The sequence below is a fragment of the Pimephales promelas genome, chromosome 17 (assembly GCF_988280905.1).
Source record: "Pimephales promelas chromosome 17, fPimPro1.hap1.1, whole genome shotgun sequence".
Classification (NCBI taxonomy): domain Eukaryota; kingdom Metazoa; phylum Chordata; class Actinopteri; order Cypriniformes; family Leuciscidae; genus Pimephales; species Pimephales promelas.
In genome coordinates this window covers 27099397-27121817 of record NC_142785.1, presented here as the reverse complement: position 1 = coordinate 27121817, position 22421 = coordinate 27099397, and the positions used below count along the sequence as shown (strand labels likewise).

Below are 22421 nucleotides of genomic sequence, written 5' to 3'. Positions count from 1 at the left end.
CTTATTGATTCAGAATAATCATAATGGATATGATTGCACGCAATATTGGCTTTAAAAAAAAACAGTAGACAGTCTAAGCCAGTCCAGTGCAACACTATATTTCAAATGGTATATGTTTGCTTTGACTATAAGATAATTCATTGAAGAAGAAAAAACCCCAGTCAAGGAAGAGTTTTCTAATCTCTCTGTGTGTATGTGTGTTTCCAGTAAATTTGAATGATATTCCATCCCTATCAAACTATATTATCAAATCTTTGAGAAATCAAGGCCAAATGCAAGACAGCAAGACTATTTCAGGGATCTGTAATAATGCCCTGAGTGGAGCTATTCAGTGTAAGAGAAAAGGAGGATGGTGACCTAGAACAGCACTGAAGTACCCAAGGTTTTTTTTTTCCTTGATGTGATGCAGTATAATCATGTCAGGAAAAAATATATTATTATTAATATATACATAAATAAATTAATAACTATGTATGTGCAGGCGGCATCCCACTAAACAATTTTGAATGGCATTTTATGTACAGAACATTAAGAGGGCTTTGCAAATATGTATTTAAGGGATTATTTATGTTATCTATGTTAAAGGCAGATGCTGCTATAACTTATATACTTCAGTGCACTCAAAAAAATGATATGTTGGCTATAATTAACTTTTTTATGTCAACAGGTTCCACATAACTGGGTTATGTTAAAACGAACATAATTTGAAAAGTTCAAATGCAAAAGCCTCTAAGTGCCATTTTAAATTTTCTTCTAGAGTGATCATTTTTTATCAAACTTGTATATTTAAGTTCAGTAATTTCACTTAAATGGCAATGAAGATTACCTATTAATTGTCATTTAAGTGAAATCACTGAACTTAAATATGCAAGCTTGATAAAAATGATCATTCTAGAAGAAAATTTCAAATGGCACTTAGAGGCTTTTGCATCTGAACTCTTCATTTGTTCATGTAACTTCAACATTATGGAATTAAGTACTTAAGCACTTAAATTAAGCACTGAAGCAGTGTTAAAGTTAATGAGATAATTAAGTGAATAATTGAGGGAGGGTTGATCATTATTGAAGACACTTGATGGAGAAAACCGGAATTTACAAGTCACCATTATGGTGATCATTGTGTGTGTTTAGTTGTGCTGTTAATCGACTTTAACACTGCTTCAGTGTTCATTTCACACTCTGCTCAGAGCTTAATTGGGTCGCTTAAAATTTTAATCGCGCATGTAATCGCGCTTGTAATCATGAAATCGCGCAAATTACATGAACAAATTATGTTTGTTAAACGTAACTCAGTTATGTGGAACCTGTTGACATAAAAATGTGAATTTATGGAACCTGTTAACAGTTAAGTTAAGTTAAGTTTAATTAACTTTAATTAACAGTTAAGTTGAATTAACTTAACCTGTTAAGTTAATTAAAGCCAACATATCATTTTTTTGAGTGAAACTGGCAGCTGTTTTGCAAACATATTAAACAAATCCCTCTAGATGGGTCATGACCCCCTGTGACCACCTCCTGCTACTCGGTTTGTCCTTCTTTAGTTCTACAGGGCTGATGGCCCTCAGTGTCTGGTTGAGAGACGTTGCTCGCCATCACACTAACTGCAGACTGCTGTGATCCAAAAAACATAGATGGATTGAACAGCAAAATCACTCAATAGAACAAAATCCTGAAAGGACATACCGTTAAGATGAGGCATTTGACTGATGTAAAAAATTGACAAATTGTACACAAAGAATGGGCTTGTTTTAATTCTTGGTTCGAGATGGTAACATGGTGCTCTTTATACCTATATTAAACTGTATGTAGCAGACTATTAATACCCTTTACTTCTGCATCAGCACCATGGAGAGCTCCGGGAGAAAAACAAAGTCCATTACGTTGCTCCCATTTCATGTTGAAGTGCAGCATGTCTAATATGCAAACTCAGTATAAAATCCATTACGATGCTCTCTCTCCTTTATAGCTGGCATTCTCAAAGGATCTTGTAGAATACAGACAGATATTGAATGAGATACAGGAAAACCCTTACTGCATAAATTGCTCATCGGTTCTTATGGCATTACAGAGAGCCCCCTTCGAACCGGTGCAGTCAGAGTTCTGTCAAATGAAGACGGTTCTCCCGACTGCACTGGCTTCTGTCAAGAGGGTGGGGGACCTGCAAGTATTTTCGGTCACGAGTTTTCGGTCGGACCGACCAACTCTCACATTATCCTAACGCCGCCTTCACACTGGCAGTTTAAATCAGCTCCGTTATACGCAATACGCCCCCAACGGACGTCGTGCTACACAGTGAAAAGTTTCGGAAGCGGGTAGAACAAAAATGGCGGAGAGATTAGAAAGGTTGATTCTGTCAGTTCTGTGTGAACTCTCTGATGAGATTTATAGTTATGACCCGTCACCACAGGGTCGCATCCTGTTTTTGAATTTGTTTAGATGTATTTGGTATTCATATTTCAGTCACGCTAACAGGGCAATCACACCAGAGACCATTTTAATGGGACCACACCTTTGAGTGCACCCTTAAACCACTTACTTTTTCTACTTTTTATCAAACATATTTAATCCTTAAAAATGTGTCTTCTAACTGCCATTTTACATCCTAGAAGCCAGTGTAATGATTTCTATGATTATGAAAGCTTGCCATAGAGGTGTGTGTTTGGTGGAATGCTCAGAAAGACACTGCATTAATGTGCTGCATGCGATTAATGCGTGTGAGTGTATTTGTAATGAAAGCACATGTACAGTAAGTGTCCGTTAGTATTGCTCTGACTCACAGCATTTATGTGTCTGATGGAGTGTTAGACATAAGTGTCGCTGGTGAGTTTACACAGCAGATGCTTTTTGATCTATCTCCATAGCAACTTGTGACACAGATGTCACACCATACCATAATTTCGGTCTCATTAATCTAACTCTGATTGGCTTAGCCGGGAGCATTCATTCACCGGATGCTGAATCGCCTCCGTCACCCCGGGCAATTTATGAACTTTCGTTTATGAGGATGTTGGTGCTGGTAGCTATTTAAAGTAGCCATATATTATACACTTCCTTAAAGTTTTATTTCTTCCTTGAATTCAATGGTCTAGGATACTTATACCAGTTGAATTTAGTTTTTCCATTTTTAGTACAAAATCTGGCTGTATGAGACATAGTGTCCCTTTAAAGATACGTAAGAGATGTGTATCTGTATACCTGTGCATGAAAGAGGTAGGAAAAAAACGAAGAGAGCAGAAATGTACACGTGAAATCAGTCTAAATCAGTCCAATTGTGGTTTCTAATAGAACGGGTGAAGGTCTCTGCGCGTTACTGTCTTTCCGTGTGGCAAAGTAATTCCAATTAAGCTTTGATCTGGTCCCACAGTAGGTTCACAAAAAACACTTTATTTTTCTGATTATCTATACTTTGCTGAATCTCCTCTTCAATCATCTTCGTTTAATCAAGGATCCTTCTTTCCAAGAGCCTACACTGCTCTGATTGGTCAGATGGCCCAGTCTGTTGTGATTGGTCTACCTTTTACAAGATGTGTCGGAAACAAAATCCCGATTGTAGGCTGTAGGCTCCCTCAGCACTTGCTACACAATGATAAGAACAGTAACGATGGCGTCGTTTTTACCATATCAATTCGAGCATGAGTCATACTAAGTGGATTTGCTCTCGCCGTGCATCAACAACACAAAACAAAAACTTCAAGGCCTCAGCTACAACTACAGTGTTTGAAAGGAAAAGATGATTTTGTTTGCTAGGTAGTTTGCAAATTTGTTTCTGACAGTTCCGAATTGAATCTTTCTTTTGGGACACAATGACTGTTGTGTTCTTTGATCTTTGCAACCTTACAGAGCCTTTACATTTACAATTTACAAACAGCTGTATTACTACAGCATAATGGGGCACTTTAAAGGAGAAAATATAGAAGCCGTTTTACTGGTGGTCTCAAATTTAGACTGCACTGTTTGTTGTGGTAAACTGAAGGAATAGTTACGTAAAGCTGCCATTCCAATCACCCAGGCTGGGGTGGGTGAAAAAAATCTGTTTTTACTGTTGCTGGAACCGAACCGGCTATTTATGGATAATTGAGCCCTGACCTTCAAAACCCACATCATGTGATATGCATTGAAATTAATGAAACATATGTAGCCTCCCTGTCTCCATGGAAACCCCTCTTCAGCATCCATGCCACAGTGTGAGCGCACTTAATCTTTCGGTTCTCAGTAATCACACCGTGGCCATCTATAACCACGGCAACAGCAGGAAGACCAATAGAGGCTTTAAAAGGAATTAGAGGCACTGCCTGAATTCTGGTCTTGTAGGTTCATTATTCAGAGAAGAAGGGAAAATCCTAATTTTTATTGAATTGAATTGAATTGAATTGTTATTCTCCACCTGGTAGTTCATGCTGTAGTCACCATTCTAATCTTATCGTTTGGTGTACTTGTACTGGCTGATTAGTGTGTTGGTAGTATTGGACATTTCTGTGGTTTGTTTGGTCCTTGGTAACTGTCAATTTAGAATCTTAGTAAAGGTTGTACCAAAACATGTACTTTAAGGCTATTTTTCGTCTTCTTCCTAAATTTAAAATTTACACATCTTTTCCTGACTATTTGCTTTCAGACTAAAGGGCCACTTTGCATTTGAAAAGAGAAACAGCACTTTCTGAAACCTTTTGTATAGTTTTTACTCTTCCATTCTTTAAGAACAGCTTGGCAAAGCCTGAAAAAAACAATCTGCACTCTTAGAAAAAAGGGTTCATTGGGGTTCTATATGTAAAGCATAGGGTTCTTTACTCAACTCCAAAGAACCTTACATGCTAAAAAGATTCTATAATGACAAGATATAACCCTTTTGGCACAAAGGTTCTTTATAGGCTATTGTTCATTCATATATTACATTATTCTGCAACATTTTGTAGTTGTAATTAAATTATTGTTTATTTAACTGTTGTAGTAACTTAATATCACATTTTAGTCATGCTGATTTTTGGAGGAGAAAAACTGAAATGTCACTCTTCGTGTGATATTGATTAACTACATAAAATGATATAAATATATACATTTTCTAACCCCCATATCTTAAATCATTCACATGCATAAATACGTCTTAGGGTCTTGATGTTTTTCAATAATATGAAATATTTAATCCAGAAAGGACAAAAACAAATGATAACGAATGAACCCAATAGGTTCCAAATAGAACCTTTGAACTCATAAAAAGGGTTCTGTATAGAACCTTTAGGGGTTCCAAATACATAGCGCTGATAGAACCTTTTTAAGGTTCTATATAGAACCTTTTCTTCTAAGAGTGTCCATTGAAATGTGTACATGGTCAAGGTCTTATTGTGAAAAATGAATGGGTGCTCAACTTTCAAATACTCGCACTTTCAGAAACCCTCCACCTTCCCCAGCTCCACCTGTATAGATCTGCTACGGGTTATTCATGTTTGGTATATTTTACACAAATAACTCTTAGCCTGTGTTTATAATACAAATATCTGAATAAGAGAAATAGTTAGAGGCTGAAAAGATCATCTTACATTCCAGCTCCTAATATGAAGAAAACCAGGGAAAAGATTCATTTAAACTCTAACACAGAGTCAAATATTCTTTGTCCTCATTTTTTTCTGTAGTACATTGCCTTTTTTTATTCCTTCATCATTATTTTATCAAGCTGCCTGATGCTGCAGTAGCTCTCAGAAACCTTGTTACACAGCCCCATTATCTCCTACTTCACTCATATGTGTGTTTAAAATTTAATGTCATGTTCTCGTTCTCAGTGTTTGAGGATTCTCTCTGGATATGAACATCCTGACCTAAACCATATAGGAGTGTGTGGAAAAACATCAAGGCCTAGCAACATTTGTTTTCAGTGCACGTTACGTAACTCGAGTGGTGCGTAACCATGCAGAGATCTGCTTCTCTGAGAGGAGATGTTGTTGGGGATGTCTAGCAGGATCAGACCAGAAATAAGACATTAGATTCCCAAGGGCCCGGGAAGACGGAGAAGATCAGAGGGAGAGAGTGTCAATCCTGAATGACAGTGATGTTGATGGATGAGAGATAAAATTTGGATGAAATGAGCTCCGATGAGCTGCCTACATATATAGCATTTTAAGAAACTCCCAACACGAGGGCTGTTGCAAAAGTTAGGGAGTATTTTTTTCCTTACAAGATATCTTTTGGATGAATTCGAAGGTAGTATTGTATGTATTCTTCACGATGGAGGCAATCCCATCATGTACTGGAAAAATTTATCCAATAGAACAGACAAGTAAGAGAAATGTTGAAAGTATTCTTGGGTTTTAGCATGCCCTATGCAGCTGTGAAGTGATTTTTTTTTTTAAGATTTAAGATTTGTTTTTGTTTGGTTTTTGAAAAAAGTCTCTTTTGCTCACCAAGGTTGCATTTACTTGATCAAAAATACATAAACAGTTAGGTTGTAAAATATTAATATAATTTATTTTAATATATTCATTTGAAATGTAATTTTTTCATGTGATGACAAAGCTGAATTTTCAGCGTCTTTAGTGTCACATGACCCTTCAGAAATAATTCTAATATGCTAATTTAGTGCTCAAAAACATTTGTTATTTTTGCTTATTTTTTTGTGGAAACCATAATACATTTTCTTCAGGATTCTTTAATGAATAAAAAGTAATAAAAAAATAAAAAATAAAAAACAGCAGTTATTTCAAATAAAAATCTTTTGTAACATTGCTTCATAATTTATACATTTTGACCAATTTCTTTTTTTACACACGCACAAAATAATATTTTACCCAATATTTGTATTTTTGTAATATTTGTAAGTCGAGTTTCCTGCAGTTTATTTATGTTCATGTTGTTTCCAAATTCCAAATCAGTCACTCATTTCAGTTAAGATGCTCTCTTAGCAGCAGGGTTAGAGACAGAGTATTTAAAGACAGTAAAACAAGGCGGCTCACTAGATTTTGGAACAGATCAATGAAGTGACCGGAGGAGGAAAAGACAGAGCAAGGTGATTGATCCATATGTTAGGTTTACCTATTGATTTTGCATTTCTCTATCCATCACTGACTCTTTTAGTGGCCGTATGATGTGTCCTCGCTGCAGGTGAGCTTAGAGAACACACAGAGACGCTTTTCCTGTCACAAGCATTACGTAGACCCGCTGACTTCAGGGGAGTTTATTGATTAGACAGGCTTCTCACTGTGCACGGATAGGAATGCAGTATTCATGTGTGTGCGTTTTCATTGGGCACACATTCCTGTGCTATTACTGAACAGGAAGTCCAAGTCATCTTTTTCACCATACCCCGTATATCAATATTCTGAAGCTGAAAGACACATTTTGAGATAAAAGTTAGTTCTTAAAACTCTGTTAAAATGCGAATGCTGTTCAAAGTGTTTGAGGGAGGAGGCTTGATAGGTCTCTGCCATTCACTGACTGTCTGATGCAAAGTGGGGAACAGCAAAGTTGCATACAAAACTGGCAGAAAGCAGAAATTGGCATTTGCAATCTGATTGACTGGCGCTGAGCAACTTCTAGGAGTCGGTGCAGAATTGCTCCTAAACAAGGTTTAAGCAATAAGGACCTTTGAGGAACAACAAATCACTGTATTGTATAAAGTTTACCTGGGTTGTGGCATCAAATTTGAAAGATACTGATTTTAATTTGAGGCTTCTCTTTGTTTTCCGAGTATGTCTGTAAAATAATCTGTACTTATCACTTGTCTTGCAGATGGACATAAATTCCGTTTTCAAAGTCTGATCACCAGATAATTTCTTCTGATTTATCTTCAGTCATTATTGGCATGGATCTGTTGGTTTCCAACTGTTCCAACTAAATGAACAGCATTTGATAGTTCAGACAGGTCCTTGAATCATACAGTCTCCATATGATATATATCATATCCATAACCATATATCATAGAGATATACTAGAGATTTTATTTGCCTTGCCAATGTTTCCTTGTTTGCTCAGGAATTATATCCATAATTATATAATTGAATGTCTTTTATCCATCCCATGATTAAAATCTTTGATATTAGTTTGCTTTTCTGAGCCCTAATCAAGAGCTTCTTGGGTCCAGGTAAATTCAAGATGTGCCGTAGCTTTTGAAAGAACACATACTTTAGATGAGGCCTATAAAACATGAACATAGGCATTGAAGTCATAATGAGAAAGTTAAGAAAATGAGATTCAGCTCAAAGAGCACAGTGGGAAAAACTTGATAGATTGGCAAAGTCCCAACTACTGAAATAAATGAACTGTATTTTTTAAAGTAGGTGTAAAAGGATCAAGGGAATGGGAAGGAAGGACTGGCGGGCATTGAGTTGCATAGCATAACATAACCACCAGTAAACACCAAAGGTGTTTCTGACAAATACACACACACTTATCTGCTGTGTATCCGACCTTCCTGCACAGTAGTGCTGAAGTAAGCCAATCTGTGTACCTGCTGTAAAAATGTCATACTACTTAGTGGTGACTGTACAAAAAGAAGGCCATAAGAATTTGGGTCAAAGTCTCTTTCAAAGTAGGATAAATAACTTTGACTTGTTATTCTCTATCAGTTGCAGTAGCAGATTTCTTTTTTGAAATGAAAGTAAACTCAAGCACCGGTAAGGCTGTAAGTTAGATGTCGATTTATATTAATGAACTGCTGTATTTTAAAATAAATAAATAATATTTTTTTCATAGTGCCATTTTCACTTGTAAATATCTTTATATCTTATATATATATATATATATATATATATATATATATATATATATATATATATATACACTATATATATATATATATATATATATATATATATATATAAATAAAAGATAGACATAGACAGTTTTAACAAATTTGGGAAAAAGTTTTTTAGAAAATTTCTAACTACCCTGCCTTTAAGTATGCAGGTGTTCATTACAATTTCAAAGCAGTGGTGAAGTAAGGTATCTAATGGTTTGATTTTCAATTACATTACTGGAGGTTTTCCATTGAAGGTGGCATATATCACAGGGAGTTACATAATCCCCACGTTTGTGAGCCCAGCACGGTTCCAAGAACTTCAAGCTTTAATGAAGACAGGGGCACCACGGGGTGCAGACTTCACTGCAGCTACACAGATGCTAACAGCCATACTTAAGTGTGTGTGTGTGTGTGTGAGAGAGAGAGTGAATTGATAGATCCATGCAGCTTCTTAAAAACAGATACTTGAATAATTCCCTCGTTAAAAACTTTATTTGAAACTTATATAGTTGAAACGTCGTAGTTGTTAAAGATAATAGAAAACTGGACATTTTGTCTTTGCTTGTCACACGCAGCAGACTCAGCTCAGTGTTAAACTCAGAATTTTATGCAAATATTATGCAAAAGAATGAATGCATGTTTACTTGTTCACTATTTCATTCTTCACTGCAGTGAATGACGAGCCCGTTCTCATCCCAAGACGTCATATACTGACGCTTTTGACATTTCGCCTACATCCAGCGCACATGGCACCCTTTAGCGTCAATATGATTCTCCGATATATATGGGCCAGAAGGCGCCTACTAGTGGTCTAACCCTAAACCTACCCCAGAACTAAACCTACCATAACCGAACAAAGCTCTGTGCGTGTTAAATTGAAGCTAAAGGGTGCCATGTGCATTGGATTTAGTCGAAAATTCAAAAGTGTCACTATATGACGCCCTAGGACGACAACGCGTTGGAATGACACATATTTGCCTGTATGAAGAAAACGTTTATTTAAACATCGCTTTTATATATCAAATCCTTTGACTACACACTCTGCGTCCCACCGGTTGCGAAACATTGTCATAAAGGACATAAAATGAGACCTACCATATAACATATGGAACATTCACAAACATTAACATTTACATCTTAGGTAGGGTTGCATTACAGTATATATTGGCACCATATACCTCTGCAAATGATCACAAACATGGCCGCCGATTCAGTGCACATTTGAAACTGAATCTTGTCCCGGATGGAGCCAGTTTGTTTGCTCTGATGTGTTGATGTCTCTAGGGTGCTGTGTTTCTCGTGTACTCAGGCTGTATTTGGGGTCAGTCTGACAGAGTGAGCAGCTCTTTGGCCATATGCTCATTATGTCTATGTCCATTTTCAGTTTGTCTGTCATGGGCCGTGGTCCAGCTCCACCTCTCCACCCCTCCACCCGTCCCCTGATTCGCCTTCTGTTCTTACATTCTGTCTCCTCATCAATATTAGGCTTCAGCTTATTAGATTAAACACTTTATCATGTTTGAACAGGCTGTCTCTGTTTGGCATTCAGCTTCTACTATCCCTTATTTTTAATCTTTCATCGCTCGCTTTTTGTCTGATTTTGTGCTGACTGCTTGGAGATAGTCGAGTGAGGAGTAATGCCAGCACATTAAAACTAGTAGCAGCGTAAGGATAAGTATGTGTCATCTAGAGGGTTCTCTCAGCACAATGTTTAAGCTGATGTACTGTCTTTGCAGGATTTCTATCTCACTATTGTTTCTGCAATAGCATTAAATTGCTGTAGCTCAGTGGTTCCCAATCCTGTTAAGGAAGTTGAGAGAATTTTCTGGAAGTCAGGATGTTCTGCAAAGAGTATATACAAGTTTGATCGAGAGTGTTATAGGGTATAATATAACTGTGTGGTTTGGACGAGCTACATATATGAATAAAGTAAAATTAGACAGAATTACAAGAGTTGCTGGAAAAATTGTAGGATCTGAACAAAAACCGGTCGCACAGTTATATCAAATTGCTGTTCAGAGGAAAGCTTTGACTATAGCAAGAGATACATCACACCCTTTGAATCATATATTTGAATTATTGCCATCACGTCGTCGTTACAGAACACCAAAAGCTATTAAAGCAATATATAAACAATCTTTCGTACCAAATGCAATAAGTCTTTTAAATAAAAGGAAGGAATTATGCTTATTTTAATAATATATATGTATTATCTATTGTGTGTTGTTAATTGTTTTTTTTTTGTGATTGTAATTGCGAGACCAAAGACCAATTTTCAGCCAAGGCTGAACAATAAAGGATTGCTCACTTACTTAATTCTGGTCCTGGGTCCTCCATACCCGCATTCATATTCCCTTCATTAGTCAACTAATATAATTTACTTAAGGGAATTAGTGAAAACTGGGGTTTCATGGCCTATTTGGCCTATTTGAAACTCTGTCATGGACACAATGTATAAACCTTAATTAAACAATTTGATAATCATTTTAAAAGGAATTTAATCCTGTAAGAAATTACGCTGTTGCCACATTGGACCATTGGTTGAGAAAATGGATGATGGATGGATGATTCAATTTTTCTGAGACCAGATTGGAGCTTTGCCTCCTCATTTCAGTCCACCAATTGAAATGCGTGTATGTCAGTTCACGCTGTCTGATTTTGGCAAACAGACCTGTCACTCAGAGAAAAATCTGTGTGTGTGTGTGTGTGTGTGCTGACTGACATGCCTTGAGGCCCATTAATGCTGTTCTGGCATTTTAGAAATAAGTGAAAGTGGATGACCTGTCTAAGCACCAGACTGTTCCATTTAAATCACCTGTCAGTTATCGCCATGGAAACAGTATCCAGCCTTATGATTGGTTAGCAGTTTGGGCATAGTTTATGTTAATGAATCTGCTTGATTGAATGCTGTTGTTCTTGACTGCTGTAAATTAAAGGTTCTGCTTAGGCTCTTTTGTCAAGCTGAAGTGGTTTCCCTCCAGGAACAGGGTACACGTTTCCTTTAGCTCTCGTGGCTTTGCTCTGGTTCACCCCCACCCATCCCTCATCATTTAGTCATTAGAGCTGCTTCTGCTCTCTTCCTGAGCTGACTGAAAATGGGTACCAACCCCTAAGCTCCTCTGGAGGAGAAAGAGAGGAAAGAGCAAACAGCAGTCAGTTGTAACACTAGATGTTCACTGCTTAAAAAAAAAAAACAGTTTGCTCTTAAAACGTTGTTCTGTTCCTGCTTCTTTTTTTATAACAAATGCCTGGAGAATATCAGTCATGCATATCTCCCTGTATTCATGCTCGTATTTTCCTAGAACAGCAGTTGCTCAACCTATCTTATTTTTTAGATGTTAAAGCATGGTGTGCTGGGAAGCAGGGTTGTGCACAATTTAAGAAAAGGTTCCTTTTCAATTTGTGAGATATAAATGGAATTGGATCCCATGGAATGACAGCAAGAGGCCAGGCTGGGGAGACGACCTGGAACATTGATTGAACTGGAACAATGTCCTTCTATCATCCATACATGCACTTTCCAAACCACTTGTCTTATGCCTGGGTCAGATTACCCGATTTTGGCCCGATCCGTTTGAGGTAGGGTGTCGTGGGGATTCGTAAACGACGACGGGGGTCGGGACGCAAGATTCGATCGTATCATCATCATGTCGACAACCTACGTCGCGTCTGCAATGCTTCACGACATCACGAGAAAAAGACTAGCATGTCTATTTTTTTTTTATCGGTCGTCCACGACGGTTCTGTCACATGTATGAGGTTGACCAATAGGAGCACAGAAGCTTTTACAAAATGTCGTAACGAGACGATGGTGCTAACGTTAAAACTAAAAGTAAATATATATAAGAAAACAATATTTTACCTCAATTTCTCTTTGGAGGATTGACAGCCCATACTGTCCTCTTCGAGCAATCCAGGAACGTTTCCATTGTCGGGTTTTCTTTCTTTTTTTACTTTTTTTCTGAACACAGGACAGCCAATACAACACTCAGCGCTTCATCCATTGTTTGTTTACGTTCGTTTCCGGAAGTCACTCGCTACTAGTTTCGCCTTCTCGATGACATCACGCACGCCGTTAAATACGGCATGCGATGACTGGTCAGGAAGCAACGTGTAGTCTGACATGTCTTGTCCACGACTCATTTTAGAAGAAAAGTTACATACAGCACCTTTAAATATATTGAAATATATAGTGTGTACACTATTGTTCAAAAGTTTGGGGTTGGTAAGATTTGTGTTAATATTTTTTAATAAGTCTATTATGATCACCAAGGCTGAAATTATTTGATCAAAACACAGTAAAAATAGTAATATTGTAACAATTTAAAACAACTGTTTTCATTTTTAAAATGTAATTTATTACTGTGATGGCAAAGCTGAATTTTTAGCATACTTACTCCAGTCTTCAGTGTCGCATGAAATCATTCTTATGGTGCTTTCTTAAGAAAATTTCTTATTGTCAAAACTGTGAAAACCGTGATAATGATTTTGTCTGTGATGAATAGAAAGTTCAAAAGAAAATGATTTATTGGAAACAAATAATTAATTGTTACATTACGAATGTAATTAATGTGTTCTTATATTTTTCAAAATATCAATTGGTGTCAATCAAATCATTATTTTAACACTTTGGATTATTTGTTAAATTTTACCTTTGTACACTAGTCAGGTTTAATTTCAAAGAAACCTCCAAACAAATAAAATAATTATGGAGTTCCTTTGTCACTAATTATCAAAATAAAGTTTTCAGAAAATTATATACATTTAAAGTTTGAGTCCAAGAGGCATTTTAGGCAATTTGGTTGAATGTGATAAACATGAAAATGGCTGTATTTTTGGGGTGCTTAGCTCAATTGTCAATCGTGAAATATACTGTGCATTGTGGTACTGATAGCGTTCTGTTTATTTTCTCCTTTCAAGCTTATTATCTTGAAAACAGGCTCCAATGTGCTTGAAGATGACTGCTAATATAGATGTTTTGTTTAGATTGTTATTCTCTCTGGGTTCATTGTAAGCTATAAAACACTTTTAAGATGAGATTTTTCTGTCAGATCCAGTAAACACTTCAGACTAAAGTTTGATTGCCAATTGAGAGTTTGATTGGGACAAATCAAACCTCAGAGACAACAAATTTCGAGAGCACCTGAATTTGAAAGGCTTGTAATGGCTTGACGAAACTGGAGTCACCGCGGCAGTCGCACTTTGAAAAGACGGTCTGGAATTCAAGCTCACAGGATCCAGACAATGTGTTTCAGAGAATGTGTTAAGATGAAGATAACTATACAGTCATCACAGAAATAGCTTGTGTTAGATGACTAATGTGACTGTCATCATTGTGATCTAATCATTGTACATTCTCACTTGAGCAGAGCAGAATCATTAGTTCTGTCACATTACTGGTTTGTACTGTGTTCTGCTCATGACAGATTTGTGCACTTATGTAACCAGTCATTATTTATTTAGATTTAGATTTAGATAGCACTTTGCTATTCCCTGTTTCTCTTAGTATATTGTTTATACAATTGCCCCAAAAAGCATTTGGACACTTGGATCACATTTATGAATATCATTATAAAAATATCAGCAATCTGCAATAAAATACTAATGCTTTTCTCAGAACTAACTTCACTCTGGCTATTTTTGGCTATTGCTTTTCGAAGAGGATTTTTAGAGGATTAATGAAGTTCACACAGGTATTCTTTGGCACTAACTTTTAAAAGTAAGATTTTACAGTTGTACAGTTTTTGTAAGAAATCTCTTATGTTCACCAAGGCTGCATTTATTTAATCAGAAATACAGTAAAAATGTAATTTGTGAAATATTATTAAAATTTAAAATTGAATGAATTAGTGGACCTGCGGCATAATGTAAATTTTGTTGGAGTTGTTGCTCCAACTGTGCTGCAATAGTTTAAGGAGTTTAGTATAAATTATTTGAGGGAGAAGAATAAAATGCGAGTAAAAATAAATTTTGATATCTTATTTTAGTTTTAAAGTGTGTGTGTGTGCCCTTCCATTAGTAATATCTGTTCTCATTAAGAGTGGAAGGCTCTCGGGCCCTCTCAATGTCTTCATTACTGTAAAACAGGACTCAATAGCATTGATCTCTCAGTCAAGAGTATGTGGTTGTAAAGGTTTGAGATTATTCTTTTTTGGAAACATCCTCACAAATGTAGTGAAACATGATTTTGCGGACATTGAGTTGTCCTTACTGTTTAACAGAGTGCGTGTAATTTAATCCCAGTGACTATATTTTTTCTTCCAAACAACCTTTCCTGAAGAGTGCTTGAAAGGGTCTTTGTCACTTCCCTTCTGTGTTTCATCACTGCTTGTGATTTGATTCATGAATATAATTTCAGCGTTAATACTGTGCACTTTGATTCGTCCTTTAAAATAACCAGATATGTTTATGTCAGAACGAGACTAGATTGCACTTAAATTCATTTTCGATTACCTCCTTTACCAAAGCATAAAAGATAAAAGGTAACCCAAATGCTATTTGAGCAGTGTCTCTATATAGTAGTGGTTTAGCCATATGTCTGGTGTATCTCTGCTGGTTTGAACTTAATGATTTATATCTGATTGTAATGCAGCTGCTGTGAGTTGCTCAGCACCAGAAAGCATCAAATATAGATTAATGCATTTCATGAGACCTCATTCATCTATTCATCTATATCTTCATGGTCTGCTTTTATAGATAAGATAGATAGATAGATAGATAGATAGATAGATAGATAGATAGATAGATAGATAGATAGATAGATAGATAGATAGATAGATAGATAGATAGATAGATAGATAGATAGATAGATAGATAGATAGATAGATAGATAGATAGATAGATAGATACATAGATAGATAGATAGATAGATAGATTCGAACTAAAGATTCCAGTTTCCACGGCAACTACTGAAGCTGAATTTGGAGTGAAAATAAGACCTTGCGAGTCCAATAAATAAATAAAGCTATATGCAGAATGTTACATTATATTCATTCAGCCCATGGGCCTTTTGGCTTCAGCATTTTAATTTATTACCTGCCTGTTTGGCTTATTCCGAAAAAAGTGAAAACAGAAGAAACTAAATGGTGGATTGAATTCAGTAAGTGAGGCCAAACGTTTCTCTCTCGCCGGGGTGAAACAGTATGTCATATGGATTAACAACAAAGCACAATCATTTAATTCCATTAGTCAGCATCAGACATTCGATACTAATGAAGTCCTTGCTACTAATTAATCTAAAATCCAAATCGAAAAAGACACAAATTAGACTAAAGATGGACCTTACAAACAAGTCCAGGTTCCTGACCCCTAGTAGCAGATACTATGTTGAAATCACAGTACCAGCCAGATACTAGGGCTGTGTTTAACTCCACATTTAGGCATATACTTACTAACTTCCCTAAGCACTTTCCTTTCCCCCCACCACCATTTTGAAATGTGTTCAACTTCGTCAAGTGGGCGGGGGAAGTGTATTTGGACAGACCCGTGAACCCTTCATTTTGACTACTCAAAATTCTACTTAATAATATGTACACTTCAGGCAGATCCATAGACCACAATGCAACATGATGGTGACATCACAGCAGATCACGCTTAACCTCCACACAACTCTGGTGTATGATTTTGGAGTAATGTGACTGCATAATACATGTAGCTGACTGTTATAGTTTATTGTATTGTTATCATTTTTTGTTTGTGTAATTTTTTATATTTTCTCCAACAGACCAAGCCTACACTCTAACCATGATGTATAAAGCTAATTCATAAGGGGAAAAAACTGCAAATAATAAATCAGCTCCATTGCAAGTGTTTTCCATTTCCCATAGTGGGCACCCATGCTACTTAAAGGGACAGTTCACCCAAAAATGTAAATTATTCCATAATTTACTCGCCCTCATCCTAATGTAGGTGTATATGACTTTTATGATAGATTGAGATTTTTTTGGGCTTCAAAATCTCAGTCTTACATTATATTGTACACTTAGAATGGCTTGAGGGTGAGTAAATTACATTTTTGGGTGAATTAACTCTTTAAGGAATAGCATATATCTGAGTGAATGAGATGGAGGGAAGTTGGCGAGAGAAGGGCATAAAAGATGGACTTAAACGCAACCATTCAGGATGCCAGGACATTTTTTGCTTCTCATTCTATTTAAACGTGATCATTAAATGTATAATTTTTACTGGGAGGTAAATTGCTAATAGTTAGCGTTAAAGTTACAAAATGGCCACAAAGTTCAAAGTGTGACATGCTAAATTCCATTTAAATCAACAGTCATATTGTATCATAATTGTGCATGCAATTTTTATGGTCTTGTATTAATTGAAAGATTATGTGTCTGTTTTAAAAACTAATTTGATTTAAAATTCACATTTCAAATCAATTACTGAAATTAAAAGATTGGTAAAAGCAGTGAATGGTGACCAGTTACAGCATCTAAAAACACAAACTTATGTTATATATATTTCTTGATGTTGAACAAAAATATATATATATATGTTTCTGTCCTGCAGATGGCGCTCCACTGAGTGAGCTGTCCTGGTCGTCCTCTCTGGCTGTGGTGGCTGTGTCTTTCTCTGGACTCTTTACCTTCATCTTCCTCATGCTGGCTTGCCTCTGCTGTAAACGAGGTGACATTGGCTTTAAGGTGAGACCCACTTTCATTTCAATCTCTTTTTAAAACAAATGCTCTTAAATCCCAACATGATTTACAGGGCCCGATCTTTGAAATAAGCCGACTCGGTAAATATCAGTTCCAATCAGAATATTCATAATAAAAAACAATGATAAGCACATAATGCATTTTCAGACTTTTTTTTATAAAATAGAATATCATATTTTTTTCAAGCTAAATTCATTCATGTTTATTGTTTAGTGAAAATGTAGAAAAGGACAATGTATACTTAAATTCAAGATGCATTCTAATAATTAGCTTTGCATCTCCACTAAATTTATCTTGTTTTCATTTTTAATATTCATTAGGGATATTATTTTAATATTATTTTCTACAGTGCACCAACAATGATAAAACAATAACATCCTGTTTTGTACAGTAAATGCTATGGCATTCTCATGCTACCAGGCATGTGCACATAGACATTAAAATTGGCTAGAGCACCTGACCTTTTTATTCCTGGAGAGAAAGTGCACTTTTTTCTGGGGTGTTTTTTTTTTATTTTTTATTTAAATAATATATATTCCTGTTTGCACACAGCTTCCCTGTCAAACAAACATATTTATTGAATAGTGTATCTAAATATCAGATCAGGAGTTCTGAAGCGCCGATGCGTCTCCTCCAGTGAGTTTGAGCCGAGCGGACAAACAAATGAGTTTCGTTCCGCTTTTAGCACATAAACATTATCAAACACTTATCGAACTCGATATTGATATCAAGTATTGACTCGATATTGATATTGAGCATTGACGATATGGACTCGAACTTGATATTATCGAGAAAAATTATATCGCGATGATGAATGAATGAGCATATCAATTTAAGACGTGGCTTAATGTAATTTATGACCTTGTATGGAAAATCCGGACGTTTTTATGACTTTTAATGGCCTTATTATTAAAGTTAATGACTTACATACATCAAGAGTCTTTCCCCCTAAAATTTTGAAATCTAAGTAGTGAATTTAGAAGAAATCTACAGATGCAAACATGGATGATAGTAGGTTTAAAACAAACAATTAAAAACTCAATCTAAATGTGGATTTTGAAGGTTTTATTTGATGATGATGATACAGTCCTTCCTCAAATGTGAAACTAAGTCCATTTCACCATCAGGTGTATCAAATATATACTTGATAGAAACAGTAGCATAGAAAACATGCACATTGTGCTGCGCTATAAACCCCATGAATACTAATGAGAGCATGGTTTCTGTGTGAACTGATTATTTTGTTGACATCTTTTGCATGAGTTTGAGGAAGATTTTTTTTAATACATTTTTGTGTAAATATATAGAATTTTGTTCAAAAAAGTTAAGAAAAACTTTTAAAAAAACTAATAATGAGAAGTGCCCTTTTTTTTCCACTTGAGCCGCTTGCCCCTCAAAATATCTGTGCACGTCCCTGCATGCTACTGTCTATGAATATGTAATATATGTGCATTAAGGATGTGACGGAAGACCCGGAGGCAAAGATTTATTATATTTACCAAACAAGTAAATAAATGAGCATGAAATATTAATTTGAGTTGAAATTATTAATCGTGGAGAAAGAGAGTATGGAGTGAAACATGAGCCATGAAACTAGCTAGAGTCTCAGTTATTATCATTTAGCCATTATCATACAAAATTTCCACTGACCAATCACAATCAAGTGTTAAGACATTGATATAAATGCCACTATTCAGATTTAATCACGATTGTGTCATAGAACGGTTTTTGGCTGGGAGAGATTTCAATCAGTCTTTTCAGCAGTGAATTAACACAAAAACATCTCCCTCTGTTGCGACTTCTTGGCCTGTTGCCGTACAGTCATGAATGAAATTGTGAAGTCTGAAAAGCGTCATTCATGAATCACTTCTGAGCCTGTTTCAGATCTGTAGGAATGCTTTGATCAGCTACTTGAAAAGTAGCACAGCACATGCACACATGCTTTCTGTTCAGCTGGATGGATGTCCTCTTGCCCTTTTGAAGGCCAAGAGTTTCAGAGAAAAGCCATTTCTGCAGAGCAAACCACTTAGTCCTGTCTCATAAGGGTAAAGGAGCCAAGGCAAAGAGAGCACACTTTCCTCTAGACGTGTTTTTGTAGTGAGCAGCGGAGGCCTTCAGAAGGCATATGACCTGAGATCTCTGTGCATTTTTCAGCAGCAACTTTAAAGTGGGTCAAGGCACAGGAGAAATTAAACTTGTGTATGTGACAAGAGGATAGCTCTTTCATGCTTCTAAGCACATTGTCTCCAGTAAAGGCCAAATATTTGTAATTACAATCCCTCAGTGGAACTACATCTCAGCACTTCAACACCAGCTCTCTCTCTCTCTCTCTAACACAATTCCTGTCTCTACTTAAAGTCTTTTTATACATAAGTTGGAAGTCTGACAGGCCTGAAGGTAATTGATTCATTCCTCTTAAGCATTCTCGAGGCGTCACACGCACGCTTACACAATATGCGAGCACTGTAAAAATATGTGTTTGTTGGGTAGAGCTGAGACTACAGTGCTTTCATAAAGTGCAAGTGTGTTTTATATGCAGTATGTTTGGAGCTGTGTAAGCAGGGTTAATATTGAAAACTCTTCGAGTGTTGGTGAATAAATTGGAGATATTCATCTGTTGTGGTAACTTCATCATGTACTGCAACATTATATGCTTAAAAAGGAATTTTGTGAATGATCTTTTTTGATGTAACACAATTCAATGCATAAAGGCCTGTTCACACCGGGACGAATTTCGCGCGCATTATTCGCCGACGTTTAATGTCTTGTGACTAAACAAAGGGCGCTAATGTGAGTGTTCACACCGACGCGTAAAAGCGTCATTTTTTATGAAAAACGCCTCGGGTTAGTTTTTTTTTTTTTTAAACACGCTTTTGAAAAAACGTTAGATTGGTGTTTTTGCTCACGTGATTGGAGCTTCTGAAGTTACAGTAAAACACAACTTGGGGGCGCTCAAACACAAAACGGTCTTGCACACATATGCAACGGCGAAGAAGATATATGCGATATATGGAAGAAATAAGACGAGGAAGATGCAAGGCAAGATGAATGTAGAGATGCTGTTCTCGTTGGTGGAACATAAAGAACTATATGACAAACGCGACAGCGACTACAAACATCTTGATAAAAGAAAACTGATATGGAGTGGTATTGCAGAGCAAATGGGCGCCATCTAATGTCAGGGAATGAATTTGCATGTTCACTCGGCTCATCGGCAGCGAAAATCGCTTGGGTGTGAACACAAAAAACGCGGTGAAAAACGCTGGCGAATAACGCGCGCTGATATTCGTCCCGGTGTGTACGGGTCTTAAGACCCTGCGTATAAACCTGCAGATTCAAGTTATCATTGTTGATGTCAATTTGTACCTACATTTTATTTGGTTTTGTATATTGTATTTTCTATTCTAGGGTTTGTGTTGAATTTAATTTGATTTGATTTGGTCTGTAAGATTTTTGTGGATTGATTTTTAAGATCAATGAAGTAGAAAGAGGAATATTAAATATATTTTAACTTATTTTAAAAAAATGTCATTTATTCCTGTGATGGCAAAGCTGCATTTTTCAGCATCATTATTGTGTTTTCAGTGTCACATGATCCTTAGTAATTTTTGAAAATTTTTGAATTTTTTTTTTTAAACGAGTAAAGCAATATACAGTGAAACCATGAAAGTTACCTTTCCCCTCCTTCTAATTTTAACTATAATACTCTCAATTTTGATCAATTTAACATGTCCTTTGCTGTATAAAAGTATTAAGAAAAATGACTGACCCCAAACATTTGAACGGGAATGTACTCAGCTCGAAAAGACAGTGTGGTTAAAACAGTGAGCAGTTATGCAATATCCAACCTTTGCAAATGGATGCACATGCAAATACTGTATACAGTAACATGTTTAGAATATTTCCCTTATTTTAATATCCGTGTTTGTTGGTAAATGCAGGCATACTGTACATGTGAGCATGCTCATTGTGCAAGGGTCTGTCATGCACATGTGAGAAAGAATGAGCGTGAGGAAGGAAGGATGAAGAAAAAAGAGTGATGTCATGAGCACAGAATGTGAAAGTCTGGCCCTGTTAGAAATGGGTTTTTTTCAGCCTCACATTTTTGTGGAAGCGTCTCCACTACTATTAATCTTCCACACACTCTCAGGGGAAGAACTCAGGAACTGCCCCTCCCTGCATTCTCTCTCTCTCTCTCTCTCTCAAGTAGAGGATCTATTTGCTCTTTATTTGTATGTTTTCTGGAGAGTTATCATGATGTATTCTCGAGACCTGGACTCTTCGGTTGTGCAGCGGCATGGGCTGGTTCCTCTGTCCAGTGAGGGATCCATCAGGGGTCATGTGGACACCTCACAGGTGCTCGGTGAAGAGCCCGGCATTGCAGGTTCACGAAGAGTTAAAGATTCAGCACAACCTGTTAGATCTAACACGTGCATTAAGGGCAGGTAAGATGGGAAATTGATGAAATCTTGGCACTTTTAGAAGAAGGCTTTCAAAGGTTGTTTTAATTACAATAGTGGTGTGTGTGCTATCGTATATTTAAAAAATAAATTAATTATAAAATGAAAAGTGTAGCTTAATAGATCTGAAATTGTTGATGTTGGTGCACATAAAATACAATATATTATGCAGACCGGGGCTAGTTGTCACATGGAGAAGGTGCCACTTTGTGTCAAAAGTCCAATTACATAAATGCTGGTTTGCCCTTCAAGTGGTTTTGGATGTTGGTTTCAAACTTAAATGGTATCTAGTTCAAAGGATCTTAAATAATTTCTTAATTTTTCTTGAGAAAAAAAAATTGATACATTTTTTTAAATATAATATATAAAAAATATGTATTTTTGTACTTTAACCCTTTAGGCGCCAGATGTTTTTTCCTAAAATTTCAATTTAATTTCAAAAAGCTAAAAGTGATTAAAGATAGAGACTTTCTGTAAATTAGCGAAATATTTAGGATGACCCAAAGTTTATTTAGGGATCACATTTTGCACTCAAACTCGAACATTTTATAAAGAAGCATGACGTTTTTTTGAGTC

General features: G+C 36.3%; 1 protein-coding gene across 3 annotated transcripts in view; it reads left to right on the top strand.

The window, feature by feature from the left end:
* The window catches only part of lmtkb (lemur tail kinase 1 b), a 47251-nt gene that overhangs the window by 4840 nt on the left and 19990 nt on the right, over positions 1-22421 (top strand). For 2 of the 3 annotated variants that reach the window (XM_039665200.2, XM_089122301.1), the window contains exon 2: positions 17237-17370. In XM_039665200.2, the coding sequence (XP_039521134.2) occupies positions 17237-17370 (134 nt within the window). Of the gene's footprint in view, positions 1-17236; positions 17371-21681; positions 21831-22421 lie in introns of those variants that run through there. The other variant, XM_089122302.1, reaches the window with a different exon arrangement.